This window comes from Oculina patagonica, chromosome 10, assembly GCF_052425735.1.
Source record: "Oculina patagonica isolate OP01 chromosome 10, crgOcupat, whole genome shotgun sequence".
NCBI classification, from domain to species: Eukaryota; Metazoa; Cnidaria; class Anthozoa; order Scleractinia; family Oculinidae; genus Oculina; species Oculina patagonica.
In genome coordinates, this window is record NC_135767.1 from 20,619,928 (window position 1) to 20,646,423 (window position 26,496).

General features: G+C 39.5%; 4 protein-coding genes and 2 pseudogenes across 5 annotated transcripts in view; 5 read left to right on the forward strand and 1 right to left on the reverse strand.

Annotated features, from left to right (window-relative positions):
- The window catches only part of LOC144629184 (uncharacterized), an 80,700-nt gene that overhangs the window by 13,595 nt on the left and 40,609 nt on the right, over window positions 1-26,496 (forward strand). The gene's annotated exons all lie outside the window — the stretch shown is intronic.
- The window catches only part of LOC144629188 (uncharacterized), a 107,760-nt pseudogene that overhangs the window by 4,624 nt on the left and 76,640 nt on the right, over window positions 1-26,496 (reverse strand). The window lies entirely within an intron of this gene.
- On the forward strand, window positions 820-4,967 carry LOC144628176 (uncharacterized). Its single transcript, XM_078486239.1, has 4 exons — window positions 820-888; window positions 3,659-3,791; window positions 3,938-4,207; window positions 4,560-4,967. Exons 1-4 carry the CDS (start codon window positions 858-860, stop codon window positions 4,828-4,830), a joined length of 705 nt encoding a protein of 234 aa, XP_078342365.1. The 5' UTR covers window positions 820-857; the 3' UTR covers window positions 4,831-4,967.
- On the forward strand, window positions 9,960-14,585 carry LOC144628782 (uncharacterized; annotated as a pseudogene).
- LOC144629183 (uncharacterized) lies at window positions 15,818-21,096 on the forward strand. Its single transcript, XM_078487397.1, has 4 exons — window positions 15,818-15,912; window positions 16,959-17,091; window positions 19,172-19,438; window positions 20,660-21,096. Exons 1-4 carry the CDS (start codon window positions 15,882-15,884, stop codon window positions 20,949-20,951), a joined length of 723 nt encoding a protein of 240 aa, XP_078343523.1. The 5' UTR covers window positions 15,818-15,881; the 3' UTR covers window positions 20,952-21,096.
- Window positions 21,526-24,957, forward strand: LOC144628186 (uncharacterized). Its single transcript, XM_078486249.1, has 4 exons — window positions 21,526-21,709; window positions 22,596-22,728; window positions 23,590-23,856; window positions 24,549-24,957. Exons 1-4 carry the CDS (start codon window positions 21,676-21,678, stop codon window positions 24,952-24,954), a joined length of 840 nt encoding a protein of 279 aa, XP_078342375.1. The 5' UTR covers window positions 21,526-21,675; the 3' UTR covers window positions 24,955-24,957.

Consider the following 26,496-nt stretch of genomic DNA (forward strand, 5'->3'; position numbering starts at 1 on the left):
TTGTCTTCGCGATATGTATTTCGGTAGAAGCCTATTTTTAGAACGGCTTTTCCGCGAACCAGTAGGCAATACATTTTTCGGCTTGCAACGAGTTACTTTAATTTCGACATTAAGCCGTAAATTTTCTCACAGAAACTTAAAACAATTCATACAGTGTATCTAAGCGAGGTTTTCTGAGCAATGACAAAACAGAAAAGCTTGACCAAATTAACCTTTTTTCGAAGAGCTAGAAAAAGAGAAGATGACGTTTTTAGCGTTGTTTTTGTCCTTGGTAGGTCAATGAAGAGTTCAATAAAGGGGCCCTAACACCAGAACATTGCTGCATTCTTGGTGAAACAGTGTTAAAAGTACGACTAAGTACTGAAGTACTTTCGCTCATGCATGTCAGAATCAGCTTTTGGCGATTTTTCAAAGACACAAGATGGAAATTTTTGAACATGTTTGAAGGTCGATTGAAAATGTCTAGTTTTTCAAATTGAAATCAAAACTCTTTTATGCATGCGTTATTACTCATGATATTAGCTCTATTAAGTCAACAAAACTAGGCGTTATGTTTCGGGTTTCCACGGTGTCAAATGGTTAATTCGAGAATTAGCAAGACGGCGAGATATATTTCTGAAAAAAAGAAGTGAAACTCCGAAAAGGTGTCGCAGAAAAAATCCCCTTGAAATTTGGCTAGAAGCCTGCGAGGCTCGCATTTTTTTCGAAGGACTATTCGCCAACCCTAAAGTTGTATTCCATTTGGGTGACTTACAAACCACGTGCGTAACCTTGGGGAACCTGTGGTGTTGGCAGCTCCTTTTATGTAAAACACCCCAGAAACACGCGGAAGCGAGTAGGAGTGAAATCGGAACAGAATGATCTTCTTTACCGTAGTTTTTGCCTTAGGTAAGTGAATCTCACTTTTCTCAAAAGACATAGCTACATTTTTTGTAGGCAATAGTTCCAGTTTAAATTTTTCTGAAGGCGAATTGCAGGATTTGCATGCACTCAACGATGACGGACCGTGAAATCGAGTAAACCATTCTATTTATTTCCGCGTACATTTAAATACACACAAAAGGTTACGCCAAGTTTTTAAAAATTCTACGCTTAAGAAACATTGTAAAGGAGGTCATCTACACCCAACAAACGCACACCAGTGTACAAGAAAGACTTTCAATACTCCAAATTGATCCGTCGTAGGATTGCGGTGAAACCCACCATGTGTTTTCATGACAAGAAATTAATTATGCCCGTCTTCATTGTTTACTGTCTGTGCTAGTACAAGCCCAACTCACGTCGATTCTCGTATATGTACTCTTCGTGTTTTAAAAACATGGACTGTACAGATTCATTCCCTACCGTATCGACCCCGTATCGGGTCTTAAAGTGAAATTGTTTGCTCAGGGTCGGTTGGGTTAAACGAGCCTCTTGAACTAACTGAATATCGAGATGATCCTTATGCTATGCATGGCCATTCATAATTTATTTCAAGCTGACTCTCGGTTGTCTTGTGAATAATGTCTTACATTTGCATAAACATTCGGTTATCAAACTAATCAATTGTGTTCCATTGCGCATTGTATGACACACAGTATTTTCGAAGTCTTTGATCGATCCTTGATTCAGGGGCAGCCAACAGACCATTTCGGTGAATTTTGTTCGGAAGACCTATAATCGCCTACGATTTTCGGGTTAAAGTGTGATAAAAAACTGGAGATTTCTTTAGCTTAAACTTCCGTGTCATGGTGAAAGTATGCCTGCTGTTTTCAGAGAGAGATAGAATGTCGTTTTGGGTACGAACAAATGCCAGCTACGATTTTCGAGAAGGCAACAGCGGCTCGTAAATTCGGTTGATTATGTTTAGCTCCCTATAATTTTCTGAAGTTTGAATGTCCAGCTAGCGTATCCGAAAAGATACACTTAACTTAGCGTTTAAAAATAAGTTTTTTTAACTTAATAAAAATTTGGTTTTGTATCTGATCTTAAAATCGGTTTAAAAAAGTTAAAATTGGTTCAGTTTTTGCATAATAAGTTTTTATACACCTCGTATAGCTCGGAAAACGAGATTTTCCTTTGTTTAATTATCAAAAACTGATCCAAATTTTAACTCTGATGAAGGTAGCAGAGAGTTACCGAAAATTCAGTTTTATACGTTTTTACCAACTTTTTTTAAACCGATTTTAAGATCAGATACAAACCAAATTTTTATTATGTCAAACACTGATCGCCCTAATAATAACATTTTTTAACTTTATTTTTACAAATTGCACAAAAAATGCACTTATAATTATAAGGTAAAAACGGTGTTCCGACACCTATAGTAAACTTTTCTCGTTGGGTGCCCTTGTTGATTACTTGTTATTGAACTTAAACCTCTTTCCTGACTTTTCGTACTCTACCAGAGCCAAGACCTCCGGGCATTTTTAAGACAGGTCTCAGTCTACGTAGACTGTTTACAGTCCCCTATTTTTTTCGTGTCGTTGGGGGTGAGTTCGACGGGCCGCCATCTTGGTTCCTGAACACGAGCGAAAACGGAAAACTGGGAAAGTGCAAAAAGCCTGTCTTTTGGAAAAATAGGTGAACAGTCTTCAGTCTGCGCAAAAACACTTTAATCAGGGCCGTAACCAGACTTTTGGCATCGACGAGGCAAGATCTTGCTTGGAGGTTCTGGGGGGCTTGCTCTCCAGAAAATTTTGAGAGCTAGAAGCTTTGAAACTCTTTCTTAAACATTTTTCTTACTTGTTTCAGGGAAAAATCAATCTTGTTCAACTGGGGATTATTTTTCCCAACTAAACATATTTTGTTTTTAATTTTGGGTTAACATCAAGACGAGGCAAGCGCATCGTCTTGCCTATTGCCAGTTATGGTACTGTTTTAATTCGAGTTACTGGAGGCGACAAAAAGCCCTTTCCAATGGTGTTGTTTATTTAGAAACCTGATGACAACATACAGTAGAATCCCGATATCTCGAACCTCCAGGGGAAACTGAAAAATGGTCAATTTGCTTCGAGAAATTGGGAGGTAATCGGGGGGTAAACTTACAGAGAAGTACTATCCAAGGGAAACGAAATGTGGTTCGAGAAATCGTGGGTTTCATTGCGACATCGGGAATCTACTGCACTGTTTTAAAAACGTATATAGAAGTCCCGGACACCGTCGGGTCTGGCTCCAAATGTCCGTCTTAGAGTCTACTAAGAGAGGTGTCTGGCTTATAGAAAAAAAAAAGAGAGAGAAAGAGCCGAGGTTAAGTGACATCCGATGTGACCGCTTAACTAAACGACTTTAAAAACAGACCTGGCCCCATCCACACTGACCTGGGTAAAGTTGAAAACGGAGAAATTTGAAAACGCCGGGTAAAATGTTTTCCGTCCAGATTTACCCGGGTAAATTTAAAAACGATACCCGCTGTGGAGAGCGTTTTTGAAAAGCTCCGTTTTCGATGGCCAAAAACGCCGTTTCAGTGTGGACGGTTGGCCTATCCGTGTAAAGAAAGATGCGATTTCAAATTTACCCGGGTCAGTGTGGACGGGGCCTAAGAACAGAATCTAGACGTATATTTATTGTGCGTAGGCTGGAACGGCTTTCATGTCAGATTGTCACTTGCACAGCTGTTGCCAGATATAATGGCATCTCTAAGATAACGTATTTTTTTCTTTTGTCACGTTTGTTTTAGTGTTTCTTTCTAGAAGTGAGGCAGCGCTTCCAAATGTTGGTAGCTGTACATTCATGGAGTACTTCTGCGATGCTCGTAAGTGCGGCACGCGTTTCTATAAACAACTCCAGGAAGACCCCAAAGGAGATTGCAAGTAAGATGTTTTTTAGCCTGCATAAAGTAGTTTGGCTGGAAAATGTCATAAATATAGCAGGAGCAAGGGAGGAAGAGGCGTCGCGGATAACTATTTATTTTCAACGGCTTCATTTTTAAACCCTGTGTTTTCTGTTTACATTCCAGTGCCAAATACAACCAAGTGGTGAACTGTGTGACCAAGACGGTCCAGATCTGTACTGATAATCAGCTACCAGAAAGTCAGGTCAGAGGAATTGTTCACCAGAGTTTCAAAGAAAACCCGCTTTGTTTTGAGGGTGGAGTAGAACCACCAACCATGCCGCCGCAATCAGTCGGTTCCCCGTGCTCTGCCTCCTTCAGCGCCGATGCAAACGCCTGCGTGAAAACTTTACACGAGAAATACGCTGCAGACAAGTCAGACCCGTCTCTTTGCTCGTAAGTTACGGTATTTAATTAAGCTCTGCGGGTCTCTTGTACACCTCGTATTTATATTATCCCAGGAATAGCCCAATTACCACGGGGTATGTATACTCAACTAACGTTAGGTAGGGGTTACCCCCTGGTCCCTGATAGTCCTCACGGCTGACTGTATTCTGACCCGGCCGTAGTATATTTTCACAAAAACACTCAAGGCGGGTTTCCAAGGCAATTTGATACAGGCTACATAATCGAGGGAATAAGTTCTATCAAAACTAACTCCCTTCTTAGCCACGGTGGCCCTTGCAAATTTACGTTCCTTCTCTATAAATATTACCAAATATTATAACATTAATATTAAACTCAACAGGGAACAAGCCAAAGCAAAGCAGTGTGTGAAGAAGCTGATCGATTCTGGCTGCACATTTCCCCCTGAGGCCCAGGAGCTGTTAGACTTGGTTTTCAGCGACTACAATCCTTTCTGTGAAAATAACCGTGACCCTGGGGCGACCGGAAAAGATCAGTGCGATGGCGTGAGAGATCTTGACAACCCGCTCAACGCAGCCGCTGGCCTCAAAAGTAGTGTCTTGCAGGCTCTGCTGTTTGCTGTCGCGTCACTGCTTGTCTTTGTTAAGTTCTGAAACAAAAAAGCTGGTTCAGTTAGATCGCTATATGTGCGGGATGAGTTTCTAGGTTTTAGGAACAACTAGTTTCTTTTCGTTTCTGTAAACTTAGCAAAGGACTAAAACGGCGTTTTGCGCTTTTTGGAAAAGTCATGTAGAGGAATATTAATTTTCTACTAAATGTTTTTTTGTTTATAACATGTTAGACTTTCTTTGTACCGTAATTATACTTTGAGATCTGTGTGTCAACGATAAGAGAAATACTTGGCTGTGGTCTTCTACCTGTATATTTATTATGCCGATATAATGCTCCTTGTCGCAAGTGGCTGAACTAAGCTCAATGTTGTGTAGTCCCCAGGCCTCTTTCCTTGGTTAAAGCGCAGTGCGCGTGGAATTATGGGGCTGTTGTACTTGGAAAACCCCGCGTTTTGCCACCAACCATCAAGTTTTGTTTTCCGCCTTTCACTGATGAAACCCAACTGTGATGTACTGATGAAACGCAACTGTGCTGTTGTATATATTGTGCGAGATCGCAAATATATCTTTGGTGTTGTCAGCTTAAACGAATAGTACTATATTATTTTTGCCGTCATTGTTATATGGCTAAGATATGGAGAGCGACACTCCGGTGAAGCCACAGGCGACACAGAGTGTCACCGGCGGAGCGGGAGACTTTTCCTCAGGCGTCTTGTGAAAGAAGGGGGTCAACAGCGAACGCGTAAGATACAAAAACAAGGTAAGTACGCCCAAAGACAAAATGAACGCTTTGCTTGAAGTTGATGCACCGAACACAGATCGCTAAGGGAGGGAAGGCGGGGCGCGACATTTGGACTGTAGTCGTGGTGTTTTACCGTCGAATGCCCTAGAAATGTAGTGTCCTTTTTAGGGAGCATATAACACCGCTACGCCAACGGGAGGGAGCCATGGGATTAATTAGCCATTTCCATGGGACTTATGACTTGCATGCATAATATAGTACTATGCAAATGACTTTGAATAGTGTCTTTTAATAGTGTTATGCCACTATTGTAAATCGTTTCGTTCTGTCTCGACTAGACTCGACTACTTGAAAGTCTTGAAAAACTACCAGTGTACACAATACAAATGATATAGGCGACGACAGCTCTGAGAATTTCAAAAACTGGTCATACTAGTTTATGTGCAAACTAAAACAGCACCACACAAACGATGCGTGCTATCAACAGGGTTCAAACAATCTTCGCAAGAAAAAAAAGTGTGAAAAATACATTTTGTTAGATAACTAAAACATCAATTCCTTTATTCAGTATGCATCTTTATTATTTTATCCAAGATACAGATCTCAGAAATGAAGACGCGACTGCGACGTCATGTGACGTTATAGATAAAGGTATCCCATTAAAAATTAATATTTCTGAGAAAACCTCACACTGTCCAAGTTTCACGATGCTTTTATACTTTTTAAGGTCATTGCCCTGAAATAGAACTGAACACAATTTTTTTTCCAAACTTCGCCTACTGGTTTATTACTTTAAAGGAACTTAAATTTTGAAATAAAAAAGGGGGGTCACCAGATTCGTTTAGGAGCAGGAAGACCTTGTATATTCCATATAATTCCTTTAAAATTCCTCTGCGAGTACCAGCAAAGTACACGTTTTTAGCGATAATTTATTTTTCAAACACAAGAATTGATCTGTTTTCATTTTACAGAAAGAATTTGATCGCTACACCCAAAATATGAGAAAAAATTGATAGGTCACCAGACTCGTTTACGAGAAAGCGACAATTTACTTCTCTCGCGGACTAAGCCACATAGAAAAAAGCCGCCATTTTGTTTATGTGCGCGCGCTCGCGCACGCTTATTACGCGTAAAAGTCTGCGCAGGAAGGATGCGCAATGCAATACAGGGCAATGACCTTAATGAAACAAGCAAGATGCTCTTTAAGCCGCCCCCGCCTCCCCGACCGCTTCTCGCCTCACCCAGGCTCAGGAACGCCAAAAAGCCCAAGATAAACACGATAAACACATGGTGATCAAAATATTGGCCGTTTTTATGCTAGAGACGTTAAAGCTGTCTTAGACGTTAAAGCTGTCTTAGACGTTAAAGCTGTCTTAGACGTTAAAGCTGTCTAGAGACGACATTAACGTCTAGTATAACGAGTGCTCCAATCGGAGAGTGTAGTGTTTGAAATACATGTAGCAACTAAGATTGACACCTCTATCAAGCCGAAGAGGTTACCGTTTAGACCATAAAAAAATGAAACACAACATTGTCCTCCCTTGGACACGACGATAAGTTGAATTTACTTACTGTTGATGACAATAAAATTTACATCGTGTTTTATTTCGAAATGAAGTGATGTCAGTTTAATTTTCGTTATAATCACAATATGCGAAATTTTCGCTTATTTCCCTCCTCCGCTTACAAACTTATGTTGACTACAGACCGTCCGAAAATCCAAAAGCAAAACAATGTCACGGACAAGAAAATCACAATTAAAATCGAAAAGATGGGCAATACAATAAATCAATAACTATTTCTCTTCAGTTGAATAACAATAGTTGACAAACCAGTCAAAGTGGACTTCGAAATTTTCGGCCCTCAAGCTTGATTTAGCTCTTCCAACTGACGAAGCCAAACCTATATAACCGTTCCTTAGTTCACAATGAAGCCACAGTTCCCACGTTAAAAAACAGAAAACTGCGGTAAATTCTTTTTTTTTTTAACAGATGGAATCAGCAGTGAAAGTATTGGTTTTTGCACTACGAAGATTTCACACGGCACACTTGTTATAATGTCCGACGGTCTGAAAACTTTCTTCTGAGAAAATATTCCGCTCTCAAACAAAAGTTTCATTCATGGAAGGAAATACTTGAGAAATGTTCAATTTGCGTGACGGATTGTTGATGTTGGGAAAAGGTCATGTCGCTTAAATATAAATTTGGAAACATTCGCTTTCATGCGTGTTTGACAAATCAAAGAAACTTGCTTTTTGACATGTATTTGCTGTTTCTCAGTTTTTTTCTCAGTTTTTCGGCAAAAGACAAGTAATTCTTGCAATTCATACCTGGAAACGCGAGGATTTAAATCTTGCATATAATCATACACGATCTCTTGAAAGTAGCCTGGCAGTAAGGATTTGGTGACACGTCTGGCTGCAACAACGCAGGCTATTTGAAAGCCGATCTTTTGAAATGAATGGCATGCTTGGAATTGTTTACAGCTAGCGTTATCCCCTTAGCACTTTTCACCTCCCAAACAATCTACTGCATTAGTGTAGTTCAAACACTACACTAAAAACGGTAAATAAGACAGACGCCTTTAACGTCTTTTCGTAAGAGCGTCTGAACGAAGCTCTTATCAGACAGCTTTAACGTCTCAGACGTTAAAGCCGTCTAGTATAAAAACGGGACGTCGTTAACTAGTATAAAAATCGATCCGCGATGCGTACGTGTGGGGGCTTGATAATTTCAAATTTGATTCTTCTTTTTTGTGAATTCATTTAGTACATTCAATTACCTTAAGGCTGCTATTTATTGCGGCAAATAATCTTTGTGATTTTTTGCAAATTAATTCCTTGAAAATTTATGAGCAGCAGGTGATTCAAACATTTCTTTGATGCACATGATAACAGATAAACAGCGGAATGTCTATTACATTGATATACGATATTTTCGCCCTTACGTCATTAAGAATGTAAGAGTAGCGCAGTTGGGTAGGCAACTGACTGGGGAACGAGAGGTCGCCAGAGGCCCGAGTACGAATCCCAGAGGGGACAATTTTTTTCTTTTTCCCTTTTTTTTCTCTTTTTTAACCAGTAGCACTAAAATGGTTTGTTTATTATATCGCTCCGTAGGTATGCATTGCAGAATAATTTACATATATCAGAACATATAGCCATATAGACTGATTCAAGTACAAATGTATTAAATTGTGCTGTTTCTGCGGCTCTCAATATTGGCTTGCGTAAGCGTAAAAGCTCCTCTTGAATTGATGTGCAACCTGCACAGACTTCCAGCCAAACGAAATGTTGGCTAGTATGACTTCGTGAGCTGCTGTAATGACGAGCAACTACAGGAACAGCTGAAATCAAAGAAACCACACGAAACGTACGACACACCAAAATCCAATATGGCCTACTCGACACGCAACGCCGACTCATCCCCAGGCTCTCTCGCAGAAGACCACGTGACACAAGCAAACCCACACACAAATAAATAAATAAATAAATAAATCCCTCAGTCGATAACAATGTGGCGGCTTTGCCCCCACAAAAACAGTAAATAAGACAGACGCCTTTAACGTCTGATGGCTTTACGTCTTCGTGTCCAGTGTCCTCCGTGAGTCGAACCCAGTCTTTTTTTTTTCTGAAAAGCTGTCTACTAAAGGCGTCCCGGTTTTATACCAGACGCCTTAAACGTCTTAGACGTTAAAGTCGTCTAGACGACATTATCGTCTGTAGCATAAAAACAGCCATTTTGATCCTTCTTATTTAGAAATTTTAAACTCTTTATGCAATACAGTAGAACCCCGGTAACTCGAACTCTGAAGGGCAACGAAAAACAGTTCGAGTTAGCGGGGTTTCGAGTTATCGGGGTCGATTGAATATTAAATTTGCCAAGTTAATAATTGATAGTTTACTGATTTTTCAGCACTACAGTATACAGTATAGTGCAAAGTAAACTTATCTCGTCAGAAACTCAAACACGATCATAAATTCGTATGATAAGAGTGGAAATGGCTGTCAAATACGTGATCTGCTCGTTGTTCTAATCAATGGGCATAAGTGGCGAGTTGCAGGAACCGGAATTCGAGTTATCGGGGTAAATTTGACCCAAATTTTGATCAAGGGAAACGAAATTTAGTTCGAGTTAGCGGGGGTTTTCGAGTTATCCGAGTTCGAGTTAACCGAGTACAAATGACTGAAAAGTTGAGGTCAAATCCAATGGATATGGAAGTTTGTTCGAGTTAGCGGGGCTGTTCGAGTTATCCGAGTTCGAGCTACCGGGGTTCTACTGTACTTCTCTAATTAAATAGCCCTCACAAAAACAATGAAACATTGTTATCTATCAAACAAATGGATCACGAACTAAAAACGCATGCATTTGGTATAGAAATAAACACTAACCAGGTACACATTGGGTACCTTTTGTCAATATACGACAATATGACTGTGATCAGGGCTAGTCTGTTCCAGGCCTTTGTCGTTCGACGCTATTTTCGTTCGCCACCACCATTCGACAGCCTGGAACAAGGTAGCTCAGAGCATAAGCTTGAGATACCTGTGGTATTGGAAAACATCCCGGAAATAAGCCTTGCCTCTCGACTACGAGTGAACTTGAAAGAGAATGATCTTGTTTACCCCATTTTTAGCTCTAGGTAAGTGAATTTCACTTTCCTTAAAGAAATAGCTATTATACCTCATTTTTTGACGACAGTAGCGGCAATTTTATTTATTAAGACTACACACGATCGTGTTGCCAGCGCACAGAATGCCTTTCAAGCTTTTGAAATCCTACGCTGCAAATAAATAAGAAAGTATAAGCCTAGGTAAGGGTGGCCGCTAAATAGTAAAATCCAAGACTAAATGAGACGCCGAGTCCCTTGTATGATCTTAGAAAACCGAGACCAAGACTTGCATGAATTTACACAAGGCACACAACTTCAAGACCGAAGAATCTGGTACTGCCTGTGGAAGTTTGCCGAAAAAAATAGTTTCCTCGATTCACTATCGTCATCGCTCGCGGACGTCGAAAGAACAGTCATTATTTGAGTCTGATTAGTTTGTGAATAAAAACTAATGTGTGTTATCCTCCCTTACGCCAAAGGTTTTTCCGAAAGAATTGCAAACGTTCTTCGTGGCTTCAACATCAAGGTCGCCCATAAACCTATACGTACCATCTCGAACATACTGAAAAAACCAAAAGACAGGATCGAGAAAGAGGATACCAGAGGAATTGTATATAAGATCAAGTGTAACGATTGCGACTGTGTTTATGTTGGTCAGACATCACGCGCGCTTAAAACACGTATGAAAGAACACGCGAAGGCCATCGCAACATTGGATAAAAACTCTTTGTTGGCAAAACACCATATGCTTAACGACCATCAAATAGATTTGGAGAGCGTCGAAATTGTTGACAGGTCAACGGTGTGGAAACAACGACTAATTCTTGAAGCTTGGCATTCTGTGCGAGATAGGAACGCTATAAACGAACACATAGCGCTACCAAACGTTTACAATAGCAGTAAGAATTTATAGACTCATTAAGAATGCTCTAGAGACTTTTGTTGCACTCGGAAAGTTCATTTAGTTTTTATCACACATTCGTTACATATTTTAACAGGACGCCGTTGAACATTTGCATTTTTATCTTGCTGAAGAAGGCAACAGTAGTGGCCGAAACGTCCAAAAACAATATTTTTAGCCAGTGTCAACTTATTAATTCGAATTTTTTAACATGCCTGGCTACAACCCGAACATTTTTTGGTCGTAATCAGGCATGATAATGAATATATAAATCGTGATCGACGCTGATTAAATTTTAAAAGTAAAACGTTTTAGTCACTTCAGTGACCTTCATCACTTAAAATGCGGGCTAGACTACGGTGAACGTAAAATAATAGAAAAATTAGTGATAACAAAATCCGCACTGACCCAACTCGCCCAACCTGAAACAGGACACAATTTCGATTTCGACGGCACAGCAATACTAGACCACTCTACTTCCAGTGGAACAAAAGATTTTCCTAGAAGCGCGTACCACTCCGACAAAGAGAAAATCTCAATTAACGAACGTGTCGAGTTCCCATGTGTTTATCGTAACCTCAACAATTTTTAGAACTTCAATAGACCGTTAATTTCAGTTTAAACTTTAATGCTTTTTATGAATTTGTTATCATTACTTTTTTTGTTATTTTACGTTCACCGCCATCTCGCCCTCATTTTAACTGATGAAGGTCACCGAAGTGATCGAAACGTTTTACTTTTTATTCAGCGTCAACCCCTATTTATATAGTTATTTCGTAAATATCTAGCTGGAATATTATACTAGATTGCAAATTCGCTTTCTTTTGATTAAATTTTTATTAAAAAACCTTTTTTATTAAACCTTTTTTTAATCAAAAAACCTTTTTTTAATTAAACTAAAGAACTAGCCGGAAAAATTCCCGCACGTTTCACCAACCTTTATATACTCATGCGTCAAAATAACTATCTATACCCTCCTTAGGGAGAAACATGTCAACAGAAAGGTGTTCCAAATTTAGGGTTCGTTTCAAGGGCTAACAAGAGAAAATAAATTTTGTCTTGGTCTAAGTAATACAATTTACACTTGAATCTAAATGGCAGCAGGTTCGAAATGTACATGTTTTCGAAATGTACAGGTGCGAAATCAACAGGTTTCAGACAAACCTCTCATATTGTGTGAAAACACTTGACAGTTTTTAGCATTACATGTAAAATTAGTCATTTCATAAAGTTTTTAATAATTTCTATTTTTTTCTATCTTGTTACTTTGTTTCCCCAAATTAGAAAGGGATTCTCCCAGGCTATAGGTTACAATGGTCGTTCGAGATAATATCCGAAACTTAGCTTCCTATATGATCACTGGATTAAAGAACCCCTCGGGCGATTCATCTTTCCTGGTTCCTTTGAAGGAATGCGATGTACGACAATACGTTTAATTAAAACTCTGCACTGTTCGGATAAAAACCAAATGAAATGATGTTTGTTTCAAGTTTTACAATTTCAAATGGAGGATTTATTAACTATCAAATGCTCGCAGTTAAGTCGCTTGATCCAAAATCGCTTTAGGAGAACGTTCAAGTCTACCACATGAATTGTTTCGTGTAAATATAATCAACAATTTGCTTGCGATTGTCGCAGACGAAATGAAAAATGTCACAGGTTTTAAAACCCCACGGCAGTCGTAGCTTCAGGCGATGTTATATCAAATGATTAAAATTGTAGATCGACTCTTGTCATAGGCCATTTTCAAAAATACCATAATACTCTTTGTTGTCCCTCCAAAATTTTGCATAAGCAAAATTTTGGAGGGATAACAAAGAGTATTATGGTATTTTACAAAAATTCTTATTCTCGTCCACAGAGGCCGCGATCTTTCTGGTCAGCACCTGGTGCTGACCAGAAGGATCGCGGCCTCTGGGGACGAGAATGGACTTTTGCATGACGCGTGCACACTCGCGTGCATGCACTAAAGACACTAAAGAAGTCGCGCGCAACAAAACTGCATCGTCAAATTTTCACGTGCACAGTAGCCAGCTATGATGGTACTCCTAAGAGTAACACATTTTTTCTGTTGTTCACACGTTTAGTGCTTATTTCTGGAAGTAAGGCAGCATTTCCAAATGTTGGCAGTTGTACATTTATGGAGTACTTCTGCGATTCACTTCAGTGCACCACGCGTTTTATTAAACATTTCCAGGAAGTTCCCAACGGAAATTGCAGGTAAGGTGGTTTTTTGGCACTTATAAAGCAGTTTTGCCGCAAAATGTTAAAAACAGAAAAGAGAGAGGAGAAAAGAAAATATGATTAGTGAAATGGGGGGTTGTAGTCGAGGTAAACTGTTTATTTTCCACGGCTTCAATTTTAACCCCTATGTTTTTCTTTTACATTTCAGTGTCAAATTTTAACAAATGGATAATTGTCTCAGTAAGACCATCCAGATCTGTAGCAATTACCAGCTGCCAGAAAGCTGGATCAAAGGACTTGTTCACCAGCATTTTAAAGAAAACGTATATTGTTCTGAAGGTGCACTACAAATACCGACCATGCCGCCCTCATCAATCGGTTCCTCGTGCTCTGCGCGTGCCTCTGCCTGTGTGAAAACCTTCAACGAGCAAACAAGTCAGACCCGTCTCTTTGCCAGTAAGTCACAACAGTACGGCAGTTTTGAAATTTACTACCCCCAAACATTCACGGTTGTTAGCACTTGAGCTCCGGAAAGCCGGCAAGGACCCTCCGATTCGAACGTGACGACCTTAAACACAGTTAGCGATGGTAGTGTCTCTGAGGGTTCTAAGTGCTAACTTAACCATTAAATCTTATAAAATTAGCATGATTCGTCGATATTCCGTGGCTGTTTTCATTGGGACAATCATTCCACTAGCTCGCGCTTGTTGGTTGAGAGATTATTATGGCTAACTCGGTGTCGGCGCTAAAGGCCTCGTTGGCTATCTACCATTAGTAGTCCCATACAGTTTGTGTTTCACTCCTCTCCACAAAAAAGACTGCGAGGGAGGCTATGTTATTGTAGTCTAATTGTAAATTAATTACAAAACATTGATCATAGTTACCGGGGTAACATGATGTCATTGCAATGCAAGTCGCACGTGCAGAATTCGCCCCCAGTCTGTTTTCAATGAAACCTAATTATGAATTTTGGTTGGCGACGATAATTTTGTTAACCATTATCATATTGAACTCAACAGGGAACAAGCCAAAGTAAAGCCGTGTTTGAAGAAGCTGTTCGACTCTGGTTGTACATTTCAATCCATGGACCGGGAATTGTTAGACGTGAGTCTTAGCGACTACAATCCTTACTGCGAGAATAACCGTGATCCTGGGGCAACCGGAAAATGTCAGTGCGATGGCGTGAGAGATGTTAATAACCCATTCAACGCGTTTGATGATGTAAAAGACCACAACAACACGACCACTTACCCGACCACTAATGCCAAGAATGTAAACGCAGCCGCCGGGCTCAAGAATAGTGTCTTGCAGGCTGTGTTGTTTCCTTTCGTGTCAATGCTGTTCTTTGTTAAGGTTTGAAACAATGTATTAGTTTGTAGCTATGGCAACAGTGTTACTTCTCTTTACTAAAGCTGTGTAAATGTTTACCCAGTTTCGTTATCAATAAATGTTTTTGCTGTCAGAATGTCAGACTTCTTTTGTAGCACCACTATGTCTCAAATCCATTCTCGTCCCCAGAGCCCCGCTTGTCCCTCTTAGCCGGCGGAGCCTGTGCAGGAGAACACTTGCAAGTGGCTCTGGGGCACGTGATTTGATTGGCTAGATTTTAACAAAGGGAGTTTCAAATCTAGCCAATCAAATAAACCGTTTCAAATTCTCGTATAACAAAGGGATTTTGAAACGTTTCATTTGATTGGCTGTTCCTTTTGTTAAAATCCAGCAAATCAGGAGCCCAATCAAATCATGTGTCCCCAGAGCCACTTGTTTCTCGTTCACAGGTTCCGCCGGCTAAGAAGGACAAGCGCCTCTGGGGACGAGAATGGTCTTAAATTGTGCCAGACTCATAGACCATTTTCAAAAATACCATAATACTCTTTGTGGTCCCTCCAAAATTTTGCATAAGCATTGTTTTCAATTTCTCTTGGGACAGCAAAAGAAATAGAAAACAATGCTTATGCAAAATTTTGAAGGGACAACAAAGGGTATTATGGTTTTTTTTTTGAAAATGGCCTATTCCTAGCGTCTTTCTTACCCACGAGACTGACTCAGGTCTGCAATCAGGATCTTCTACATGTACCAACGCGCCTTTGATCGCAATTTACCCTTACCTGACTTACCTATACGCTGAAGCTCTTCCTCGATTTTACGCTTATAAAATTCTATAGCTAAATATGTCTCAGTTTTACTTGCCCGTTTATATTCCTTATTAAATTTTATAGCTCTAAGTGACCTTGTTCTATTCGCGTTCTTATCAATTTCCATTCAGTTACTTGGTGTAAAGCTCTTTTGAATATGTATATAATATTAGCGCCATAAAAACATTTTTTTTTAATATTCACTTTATTGGACTGCGCTTTTCTTTCTCCACTCAGTTTTTCATCAGTCACAATCAGATTCGACGACAGTGGCTTAATTCGATTCTCTTTTCTATATAATTATTTTCGAAGCCACTAACACCGCGAGTTTTCTTTCCTGGTTTGCTCCGCCGCGCCGGTTTTTAAGGTGCGGCTTGAGTAACCAAGAAAACACCTGGAACCGAGGTAGCTTTGTGGCAAGTGTTGAATAATCAATTAATTGCAATATGCACATAAATTGTGTACGTAGTTAGACAGTAAATCTCGTTCTCACTTATCAGTGCGCGAATTTCTGTCCAGGATGTTTATTCTGAAAGTTGTGTTGATTGTAGGTAAGACTAGAATCTATCTTTTTGCCCAGTAATGTATTTTTTGGGGGGGATGTTATTATTCGTAACTTTTTAATTTTTTAAACATATATACAAAGCGTCCGTGTAAATTGGTACCAGAGGGAAATCGTTCGACATTTTGACGGGAAATCGTTTACAGTCGGTTTACAGCGTCTCAAAAATTCGCCATTTTCTGTGTGATTGTGGGTTAGTCGCGTTACAATTCGAATGGTATATCAGCAACTTTCAGGTTTTGAAAGATATAAGAAGCAGCGCATTGTTATTGAATCCGAATTCATGTTGTCGATTGAATAGACCGACGCCTGTTTTTACTTTGCTGTAGAAATGTATTCCATGCAGGTCGAGTAATACCTATTTCTATTTTTTAATTTTTTTTTATTTTGCTAAAAAAAATACTGGAATTAAAATCACGATATTACAAACATGAGGAATGAAAATTGCGGCAAAAAGTATTTCGTCGTACGTCTGGGTTTTTACAAAAACATACAGGTCGTATTGTTCGATTGTGTTGTACGGTTTAATTATGCTTACTGGAAATAATAATATCCATACTGGTGAATTTTTGAATTTTTAATCATTTTCAGTTGTCATTTTTTTGTTTTCGAGTTTTTTCTTCTTATTGCAGGATATAAAAAGCTACAGGCATACAGTTGAATCCCGATAACTAAAACCTTTAAGGAAAATCGAAGAAGGTTCGAGTTATTGGGGGTTAAATTAGTAAGAAAATGACCTGGAGGGGATAAAAAAAGGTTCGAGTTATTGAGGGTTCGAGTTATCGGGATTTAACTGTACTTATAAAAATACGATTTATACGCTTGGACGCCGTGGCTTTATTATCAGAAGAGAAAGTTCGCGGCATCTGTTATTTCTGACTTTCCAAAACGTTGCAAGATTTATATTTGAGGTCGCAGCTTTGGGAGTCGTCACGTTCTGAGGGTTGGGATTTGTTACGTCTGGATGCACTTCTCATTTGTCACGCAATATTCCTCTCGAAGGGTTTCGTGACAGTGCTGTTTTGTTTGTTTTAGTGGTTCTTTCTGGAAGTGACGCAGCACTCCCTGATGTTGGTAGTTGTACTTTTATGGAATACTTCTGCAGTGCCCGTACGTGTACAACAGTTTTTGTTAAAGGGAATCAGAAAGATCCTTTAGGAAATTGCAGGTAAGTCGTCTCCGCGTTTAAATAAAAGCTTTGGTGATAATACAGTTTTCCTGCAAAATGCTAATTACGAGCCTCTTTATTTCGGTATTGAATTTTTGAACCTTTTAAATTATTTAGGACAGAGAGGATTGGTGTTAGGGAGAATATTAAATAGGATATCTTTTCCAAGGAATTCGCAGTTTTAGGGTGGCAGGTTTTGTTAACATGACCAAACTCCACCCAAATTTGATTTTTCTCAAGTTATTTTAGGAGCAGCTTTCCTGTTAAGTTCTTTTCCACATCCTTTAATATTTTATTGCCAATGTGAATACAATTCTGTTCGAATTCGCACATAGAATAGAATGTTCTTGAAGCCAACGATGGAGGAATTGAAATGTATAACGCCATTATGTTAATGGTGTGACGTGACGTCATTATGGACACACACACAAATGACACAATGTTGCCAGTTAGGACCAATAGCATGAAAAATGATCTCTTTAAGAAGTCAAAAAAGCTTGAGCCACGCCCAGATTGGTCTTCTTTAAGGCTTGAAGATAGCCTCTATCAGGAAATCGAGTAATATTAATTTTAGTTTGACAAGGATCAGAATTATTTACATCCTATTGCGTTATTTTCTACATACCATTTTTAAAAGCTAAAGATCATGAAAGATGTAAGTAATTATCCGTGATAACACCAACAACAATTTCTTATCAGAGCCCGAGGAAATGAATTTCAAATTTGAAAAGAACCACGTAAACTATAGGTAAAATTGTTATTGTTACTTATTTTCGCGGGATTTAATTTTCGCGATTTTCGAGGTTTTTCAAAAAATCGCGAAATTAAAGACCCGTGAAAAAAGGTTCTCGCGAAAAATAACGACGCGAACATTAATACCCTTCTATATAATTCGGTATAATTAATCAACGTTACCGTCAGTTTACTACTTAATTATATTGGTACAGTCATCAAATCAACTCTACTTTGTAACAACGGAACATGTCAAACTGTTTGGGGGGTTGCGTTTTGTCATATGGTTTTGTTCAGCGTCAGTGGCAACTATTGCTGGTTTTCACTGTCGCGCAATCAAAAAATAAATTCGAAACCATTCAACTACAGAAGCTATGAATTTCAAATATTATAGACGGTAAATAGATAAACAATTTCTCCAAGTTTCAGGTCTGTGTGGTGTACCGTTCGCGAGTTATTTGCCGAACCTTTCCACGCAAATTTATAAAGCTTAGTATGGAGATGCCATAACTGTGTCCTACCGAGGGACACAAATATGGCCGCCGTGATGTCAGAGAAACCATCTGGAACTCAATTCTGTTTACAACAGCGGCAATCTTTGGCTCATGAGCTAGTACAGTTTCATATAAACACCACTTATTATATCTGAAATGTTCAATCTGCTGAAAATGGAAAGGAAAGGGATTTTTTCAAACAAAACAGCTTTGTCACGGCACTCAGCTTGATGTCACATATGACGGAAAACTCAAATATTCAAAATGCTCTGTTTTAAAAACGAATGACACTATCAATCTGGAAATTTGCAAAAATATATATTTTTAGTTTATCTTACGTCTAATGACAACGAAAATTTAGTAGGCCTAGTGAATTTTGATTTCAGAATTTTGTGACGTAACATGACTGACTGACTGACTGAACCAAGAATTGCTGTGGAAAAATTAAAATTAGTTGTGCCAATTTTGAGACTTACTGTTTGGTAATGTAGACCAGTATTTTAACAATTTTCGCGAAATTTAGTTCCTTTTATCGTATTTTTTTGGCCAAATCGCGAAATTTAAGTCCCGCGAAATATGCCCGTTGCATTTTCGTGAAATTAAGTTCCCGCGAAAATAAGTAACAATAGTGGTATTTTGTAAAATCGTCTTTTAAGCAATTCAGGGGAATTCCATCACTTCACTTCCAATTTTTTTTAGATGTTTGGTGTTGTTAGAAACGATTTCTTTTGATAAGATATTTGAAACAATAACACAGAAGTTTGCAATAACGTGTAAATAATTTTGGTATATAATTTTGTCCAATACTCGAAGTCCTGGCGGATTCCGTCTAAATTTTCCTCTTTGCATCTTAGTGTCAAGTACAACCAAATGGTGAACTGCGTTGTAAAGACATTGAAGATTTGCCACGGAGATGTACTGTCAGACAGCCAGCTTGAAGGAATTGTTCGCCAGAACTTCAAGGAGGACGAGCTGTGTTCTAATGGTGGACTAGAAGTACCCACCATGCCGCCATTAATCGGTTCTCCATGCTCCGGTTCGTTCAGCAGCGAAGCAAACACCTGTGCGAAAACCTTCCATGAAAAATTCGCCGCAAATAAGTCGGATCCTTCTCTTTGCATGTAAGTTTCCGATCATCGTCATTATCATCATCATCATCATCATCATCATCATCATCATCATCATCATCATCATCATCATCATCGTGAAAATTGTGACCCTTTTTGCATCATCTACACAATTTCCGTAACCACTTTGTATATGACTTCATCATGTACTTTTTTAGCATCATTTGTTCAGTATTCTGTAAAATCTAGCAGTAATTGTTCGATGATATGTGAAATTGTCTATTTCAAAGAAGTAATACCTTTATGCATGCAACGGGTTATTTATATTTTAATTTAGATAGTAACAGATGAAGAACCACTATGTGGATACACTGTTAATAAACCGTTTACTTACTTCACTTACTGACAGACAGACAGACAGACAGACAGACAGACAGACAGACAGACCGACTGACAAACAGACAAACAGACTGACTAATGACTTACTGACTGACTGACAGACAGACAGAGAAACACACTGACTGACTGACTGACTGACTGACTGACTGACTAACTGACTGACTGACTGACTGATTGACTGACTGACTGACTGACTGACTGACTGACTGACTGACTGACTCATTTACTCATCATCATCGCCGCCACCACCACCACCATCATCATCATCATCATCATCATCATCATCATTGAGTCAGTAAAGGCCATAAGACATCACGCTAACTGTTAAACAGATTTCAAACTTTCGTTGTCAGGCTAAGATCACACACAGTTTTGATCCTAGGGATTGATAATTTACTCCGAGAGGTGTGCATATCCCTAGACTTCGCTTTTTTTTCAGGCAAACCCATGACCCTAAAGCAATTTAGGACGGTCTTGTTAATCTAGAAAAACAAAATACCCATATCCAGGGTCCCGAGGGGGGATGGCTGGGACCTGGAGCCCCATTAATTGGTTGCTCAGAAACCTTATATTCGTTTGTTGTGGATCCCTGGAAACGTTTGTCACAAAGCAGGGAGGGAGTTCTGTTTTTATTTCTGTGGTGGTGGTGGTTCTGAGAGGGGTGGGGGACATAAACTGAATATTAAGCACTGTTAACATAATTAACATAATTATACTAAGGCAAGTAGGTGACGTCGTAATCGGCCACGCCCGTCGCACGTGCAAAACTCGGCTCCAGTCTTTTATCATGGACTGCAGCCGTGTAACTCCGTAAGACCTAATTATGACTGGTGGATCACAGTTTTCAAAACCACTTTGTATATTTTGATTTTACAGGGAAAATGCCAAAGCAAAACAGTGTTTGAACAAGCTGATAGCGTCTGACTGCACATTTCCCTCTGTGATACAAGAAATGTTTGACCTGAGTTTCAGCGACTACAATCCATTCTGCGCCGACAATCGGGATCCTGGGGCGACCGGAAGTGATCAGTGCGATGGCGTGAGAGATCTCAGTGTCGATCCCAGTAAAAAACCCACCATTAAGGGCGCAGCCGCTCACCTCAAAAGTAGTGTATTGCGGGCTCTGCTGTTTTCTTTGGTATCGTTGTTGTTCTTTGTTAAAATTTAGAAAAACGAAGCAGTTTTCTTTTTATCTTATAACGCAGATGTGTTTTAGGTACTGTCAAGCCAAAAATTACCAGTTTGAAACCATTAGCAGTTTGGATGTCGGACCTCTTTTTGCGTTTTTTAGTTGTATCTTGAAATCTTCGAAAATAAAGACACGTTTATCCAAGATTTGTTGCTTTGTGATTCGCTCTAAGAGCAGAAATGCGCATGCTTCGGAAATGCCAGAAACTCTCAATCCCCTTCCTCTCCCCCCTGAAACCGTCATTGTCTAAATGAACAGCATGCAGTTAGTACAGTCAAATCCTCATTGACTCTTAAGAAAGTCTGTAAACCTAAACTGAGATATGGGTTAAAATAATATCCTCTCTCTAGTAAACCTTCTCTCTATTATCTTAAAACGAAATAAGCCTCCGTCGGCATAATAAAGCTTTTAGGTGCCTTTCCCTCCTTTGCATCGTTAAGCTGCCGTCTACTTATCAGAAGTTTGTTCTTGTTTAACAATAATTCCTCCAACTCTGAAAGATCTGTAATTTTTCCACCCAGTGTCCTTTCAAGGGCGAGAGGAGGTGGTTCGTGCTCGGGATCGAGATCGGGATTATTCGGCATGCAATCGTGTTGTGCTCGTGAGCGACGACCAGCTGCATCTGTCGGCGTCAAATCATACCGAGGTAATCCCGAGCACGCTACTCCTTCGGACATCCGTGAAAAGGATCAATATAGCTAAGATGGACTCCTTCTTTACCGTAGCCTTTGCTATAGGTAGGTTAATATTACCTTACTTGCTTTGGTTTAAATTAGGTTAGGTAGGGAAGATTCTGTTCTGTTTAGTTTTATTTATTTTAGTTTTAGCGTTTTGGCTTAACGTGGCGTGGCTCTCTGTTTTGTTTTTATCCTCGCTGTTCTGAGCTCTAAAATCTTCACTATTTTGCTATCGTAACTTTGGAATTTTTTCATTTTTTTTGTTTGTTGTACTATTCTTTATTTTAATGCTTCCATTTTGAGCAAATTATCTCTTTATATAAATTATAGACAACTCTGCTAGTATTAGCGTAAAAAGATAACGGCTGCTTGCAAAACCGAAATTTGGCGAGTCGACAGTTCGCGCGCGGGACATCCTTTTATAATGCGAACAAGAGAGACCCTTTTTTCCATGCATCTATTTACTTAGCCATTCTTGAGTTCTGTAAAAATATAAATCAACAGCATACAAACCAAGACATATTTTTATGTTGCTGCTGAAATTAAAGTCAAAAGCGGAACAGTAATTTCGCCCTTTTTATCCTTCTCAATCAAAATCCGAAACCGCAATAACTTAAGAAGGATCTTAATTTCTTTTCAGGCCGATTAATTAAAACAATTTTTAATGTTACGCCTAAAGCTTCCTAGATTAAGGAATTTTATAAAAGGTATCTTCAAGATAATCACCTTCCGGGGAAAATAACTGTGCTACGTAACAGGTTGTTTGCGGGTACCCGCAATGTGTTTGTTTTAATTCCAACCACTCAAAGCAAATATGCAGCTTATCGAAACAATTAACGGAAATCCACTGGGGAGGCTTTCCCCTAAAGATTACCTTACGACAATGCTTCGCAGCTTCCATAATTATTGAACGTTTTTATAACTGTTTTGTTTAATTATTTATTAGTGCTTCTTTCTGCAAGTGAGGCATTGCTTCCTGACGTTGGCAGCTGTACGTTCATGGAGTATTTCTGCGATGCCCGTAAATGTATGACGGTTTTCGTCAAGGGACTCCAGAACGATCCTTCAGGAGATTGTGGGTAAGATGTCTTTAAATCGATTTCTGTGTTGGGGGAGAATGAAATGGGGCGAAAACGATTTGTTCCTTTCCCCTTTTGCAATTCATTCGAGTTCCACGCAACTCGTAGGCCTAGACCTACAAGCAAAGCTGTCTATGAGAAGAGAAAGAGGCAGTTACTGTAAGAGTTAAGTGTCTTGACCAAGAACTTAACACCGTGACCTCAGCCAGTGCTTGACCAGGGACTGTTTGCTCTGGAGTCCAGCGCGCGTACTAACCATTAAGGTGATGTTACACGGGACAACTTGCAACAACGATTTTTCGCGCAACACCGCGTCAACTTTTCGTGGTATGTTAAACGAAGCAAATTTTCGCGCAACATCGTACAAAATGTACCTGGCAACATGCATGTTACACGATACGATTTTCAGCGCAACTCGCAACATTTCGCGCGCGCGTCCAGGCCATGTTGAACAGAATTCTGGGAAGGTGTTGCGCGAAAAATCGACGGCGACCCTGTTGCGCGAGCCAACTTTCAAAATATTCGTCATCTTGCGTTGTGAGTTTTTGACTTGGGTCCAAAAACTCCCAACATGTTGCCAAGTCAAAAGTTGCGCAAAAAAATCGTCCCCGTCCCCGTCCCCGTCCCCGTCCCCATGTTACACGGTCAACGATTTTTTGCGCAACATTAAAAATCGTTATTGTAAGTTGTCCCGTGTAACGTCACCTTTAGGCCACTGAGCTTAAAAATTCCATAAGGGAAGGCAAACAAAAAAATTTGATCGGGTTTCAGCAGGTCTGTTACATACAAAAGGTATATTGACCTCATTGCTTGAAGTATTATCGGCTGTTCTCTTGACCGTTTTGCTTTTTTCTATGACAGAGCCAAGTATAATAAGGCTATCAGCTGCGTGTTGGCGACAAACAAGCTTTGCCTGGGAGATGCATTACCTGAAAGTATTCTCGAAGGATTGGTTCGCGAGAAGTTCAAAGAAAACGCGATGTGCTCTGATGGCCCACTAGGAATACCCACCACACCGGACACTGTGACTTCACACTGTTCAAGCTCGTTTAGTACTGATCTAAATGCCTGTTTAAAAAGCTTCCATGAAAAATTCGCCGCAGATAAAGCCGACCGTTCTCTTTGCGCGTAAGTTGCAGTTGAAATTATATTCTTCCTTTCTTAGTTTGTTTAACTGTCCGTGTGTTTCTGATGAGTAGCTGACTACGGGCGACAAGCAAATTCGCAGAAGTCTAAGTCTTTGAAACGTCGTGTGTAACGTTTAAGAATTCAAGTGCGTTTCTTATGAAATGAATTATAGCTTTAAGCAGAGACAGTTGTCCAGCAAATGTTTATAGAAGTTTTTCTCAAATGCTCATTTTTTTAGGACACGTTCTGCGATCTGTAACCATCTTGTCTTTATAATTCAACGGTGTCATTTGTATTTTTAGCTAAACTGCCATAAAACTTCAGGGACCTCTCAGGACCTCCCAGGGACGGGTCCTTGTTCCCTCCAAAAATTCCCTTCTGCTCCCTTGTTTCCTTTAATTATTTTTCCGATTTTTGTGATCCCTGTTCCTTAAAATATCAGAATCACAGCTTTTGTTCACTTGTTCCCAGCTTTATTTTCGTTTCTTCCCTTGTTCCCATTATCATATGGCCATGTTCCCTTGCTCTTTGAAACCACTGGGAGAGCTTCATTAGTTTTCTGTCCACTAGAGCTGTGATTTAAGACTTAGCAAAACCTTTTACAACAAGAACTTTTATTTTTTGCGACAGTAGCTCGTCGTTGCAACTTAAGGTTTGCATACTACTAAACAGAAATATATTGATTTTAACAGGGAACAGGCCAAAGCCACAAAGTGTTTGAAGAACCTAGTAACGTCTAACTGTACCTTTCCACCTGAGGCTCAAGAAGCGTGGGACTTGGGTTTTAGCGACTACAATCCTTACTGCGCCAGTAACCGGGACACTGGGGCGACGGGAAATGACACCTGTTTTGGCGTGAAGGACCTGGATAATCCCTCGACTAAACTTCTGAAAAACAACTCGACTAACACTGTCAATATCAACTCGAACACATCCAGTAACTCCTGCAATAGTACCCTCGATATCCCTTCTAATAACGCCGTTGATAACTCATTGAATAAACCTCCCAACAAAGAGAACGCAGCCGCTGCCCCTAAAAGTAGTGCGTTGCAGGCTCTTTTTTCGTTCGCATCCCTGCTTCTCGTTTTCAAGATTTAAAACTCGCAGTTTCGTTCATGTATTTGAATGTGTTTAATGATAAAAAGACTATTCGAATGAGGTGGCGGTTAGATTGGTTCATCATGAAACAATAAGCGAATTAAAATAAAAATGTGCGAAACCTTTAAGTATTATGAAATAAAGCATGTTACAAAATTATTATCCATTTTTATTACAAATATATAAATGTTTTCTTTGTTTACATGTCTGAAATGTCGAGTTAAATTTGTCTGTGATCTGCATATAATTCTGCATATTAGAGATAAGGGAACTTAGTTTATAGGGGGAAAATTGTTTCAACACATTTTAGTTGTTTTATCCATTTCGTTTATTTTTGACCGCTTATGGTCAAATCACTTTGCTGTCTATTGCTGGTTTTCACTATCACGCATACTGAGTCAAAAAAATCAAGAATATTACAGGTTGTAGAAAATTACTTGATAGTTAACGTGTCCAAGTCTTAGGTCTGTACGGTATTCCGTACTTGAGTCATCCGTCAAAAAGTTCCACACAAAATTAAGATAGCACAGTATGGAAACGCCATGTTGGAGTCCGTGTGCAGGGGCTCCAACATGGCCGCCGGAAACCAATGAAAACATCTGGCATTTACTTCTGCTATAAAAGCGGTCAGTTCACCTTCATGAACACGTAAACATTCACATAAACACTTCTCGTAAAACTTCAACTGTTAAGGTTGTTAAAAGTAACAGGATGAGACATCCGGCTACGTGACAGCCTTCAGGCGGCCATTTTGACGTCGTGTGGCGCGAAACTCCGAAATTCAAAGTGTTATATCTTAAGACGGCGGATGCTATCGAGCTGAGAACCTTCAATAAAATATATATTAAGGACGTCTAATAGGAAGTGAAGGATAAAATGTCAGGGGTCTCGCGATTCTGGATTTTCGAATTTTGATGACGTCAGGTGAAAACCAAGAATTTGTTCCGTATTTTTCCCTGTTATAGAGAATACTTAAACCGAATCTAGGGAGGAATTGTTTTGGGTTTCATATTGATATGTTTAGATAGTTTAACTATGTGGTATTCTTGTATGCCAAAACTTCGAAAATTTTGAAGTTAAGTCCAAAACCGACCCCCCCCCCCCCCCCCTTCCCGCCTCACCCCTACCACTGTATACAAACCCTCCCGAAATAAGCCCAGTTGAAAGGGGCGTTGAGCGAAAATAAGCCCGGGATTTATTTTCGGAAACTGGCGGTAGACTAAGTAAGAAGGCCGTTTTGTCTGGATATTAAGATTCATGCGGGTGGACACTCAAATATCAACCAAACGCTTGTATTTTAATCAACGATGCTCAACACAACATATAAAATTGCGACTACTCAATCCAGCGTAATGATGGCGGCTGTACATTTTACCACAATAACTTGCGAACCTAACACAGCCAATAGAAACAAAGACGTACTATTAGAAAATGCGTATGCTTTTTGAAGTTCTAGAACTTTAATGTGCATTTCTATAAGCGTTATAAGTTTTTCGTGCGCTAAGAATTATCGGTAAATGTACCAGTGGCCATCTTTTATGC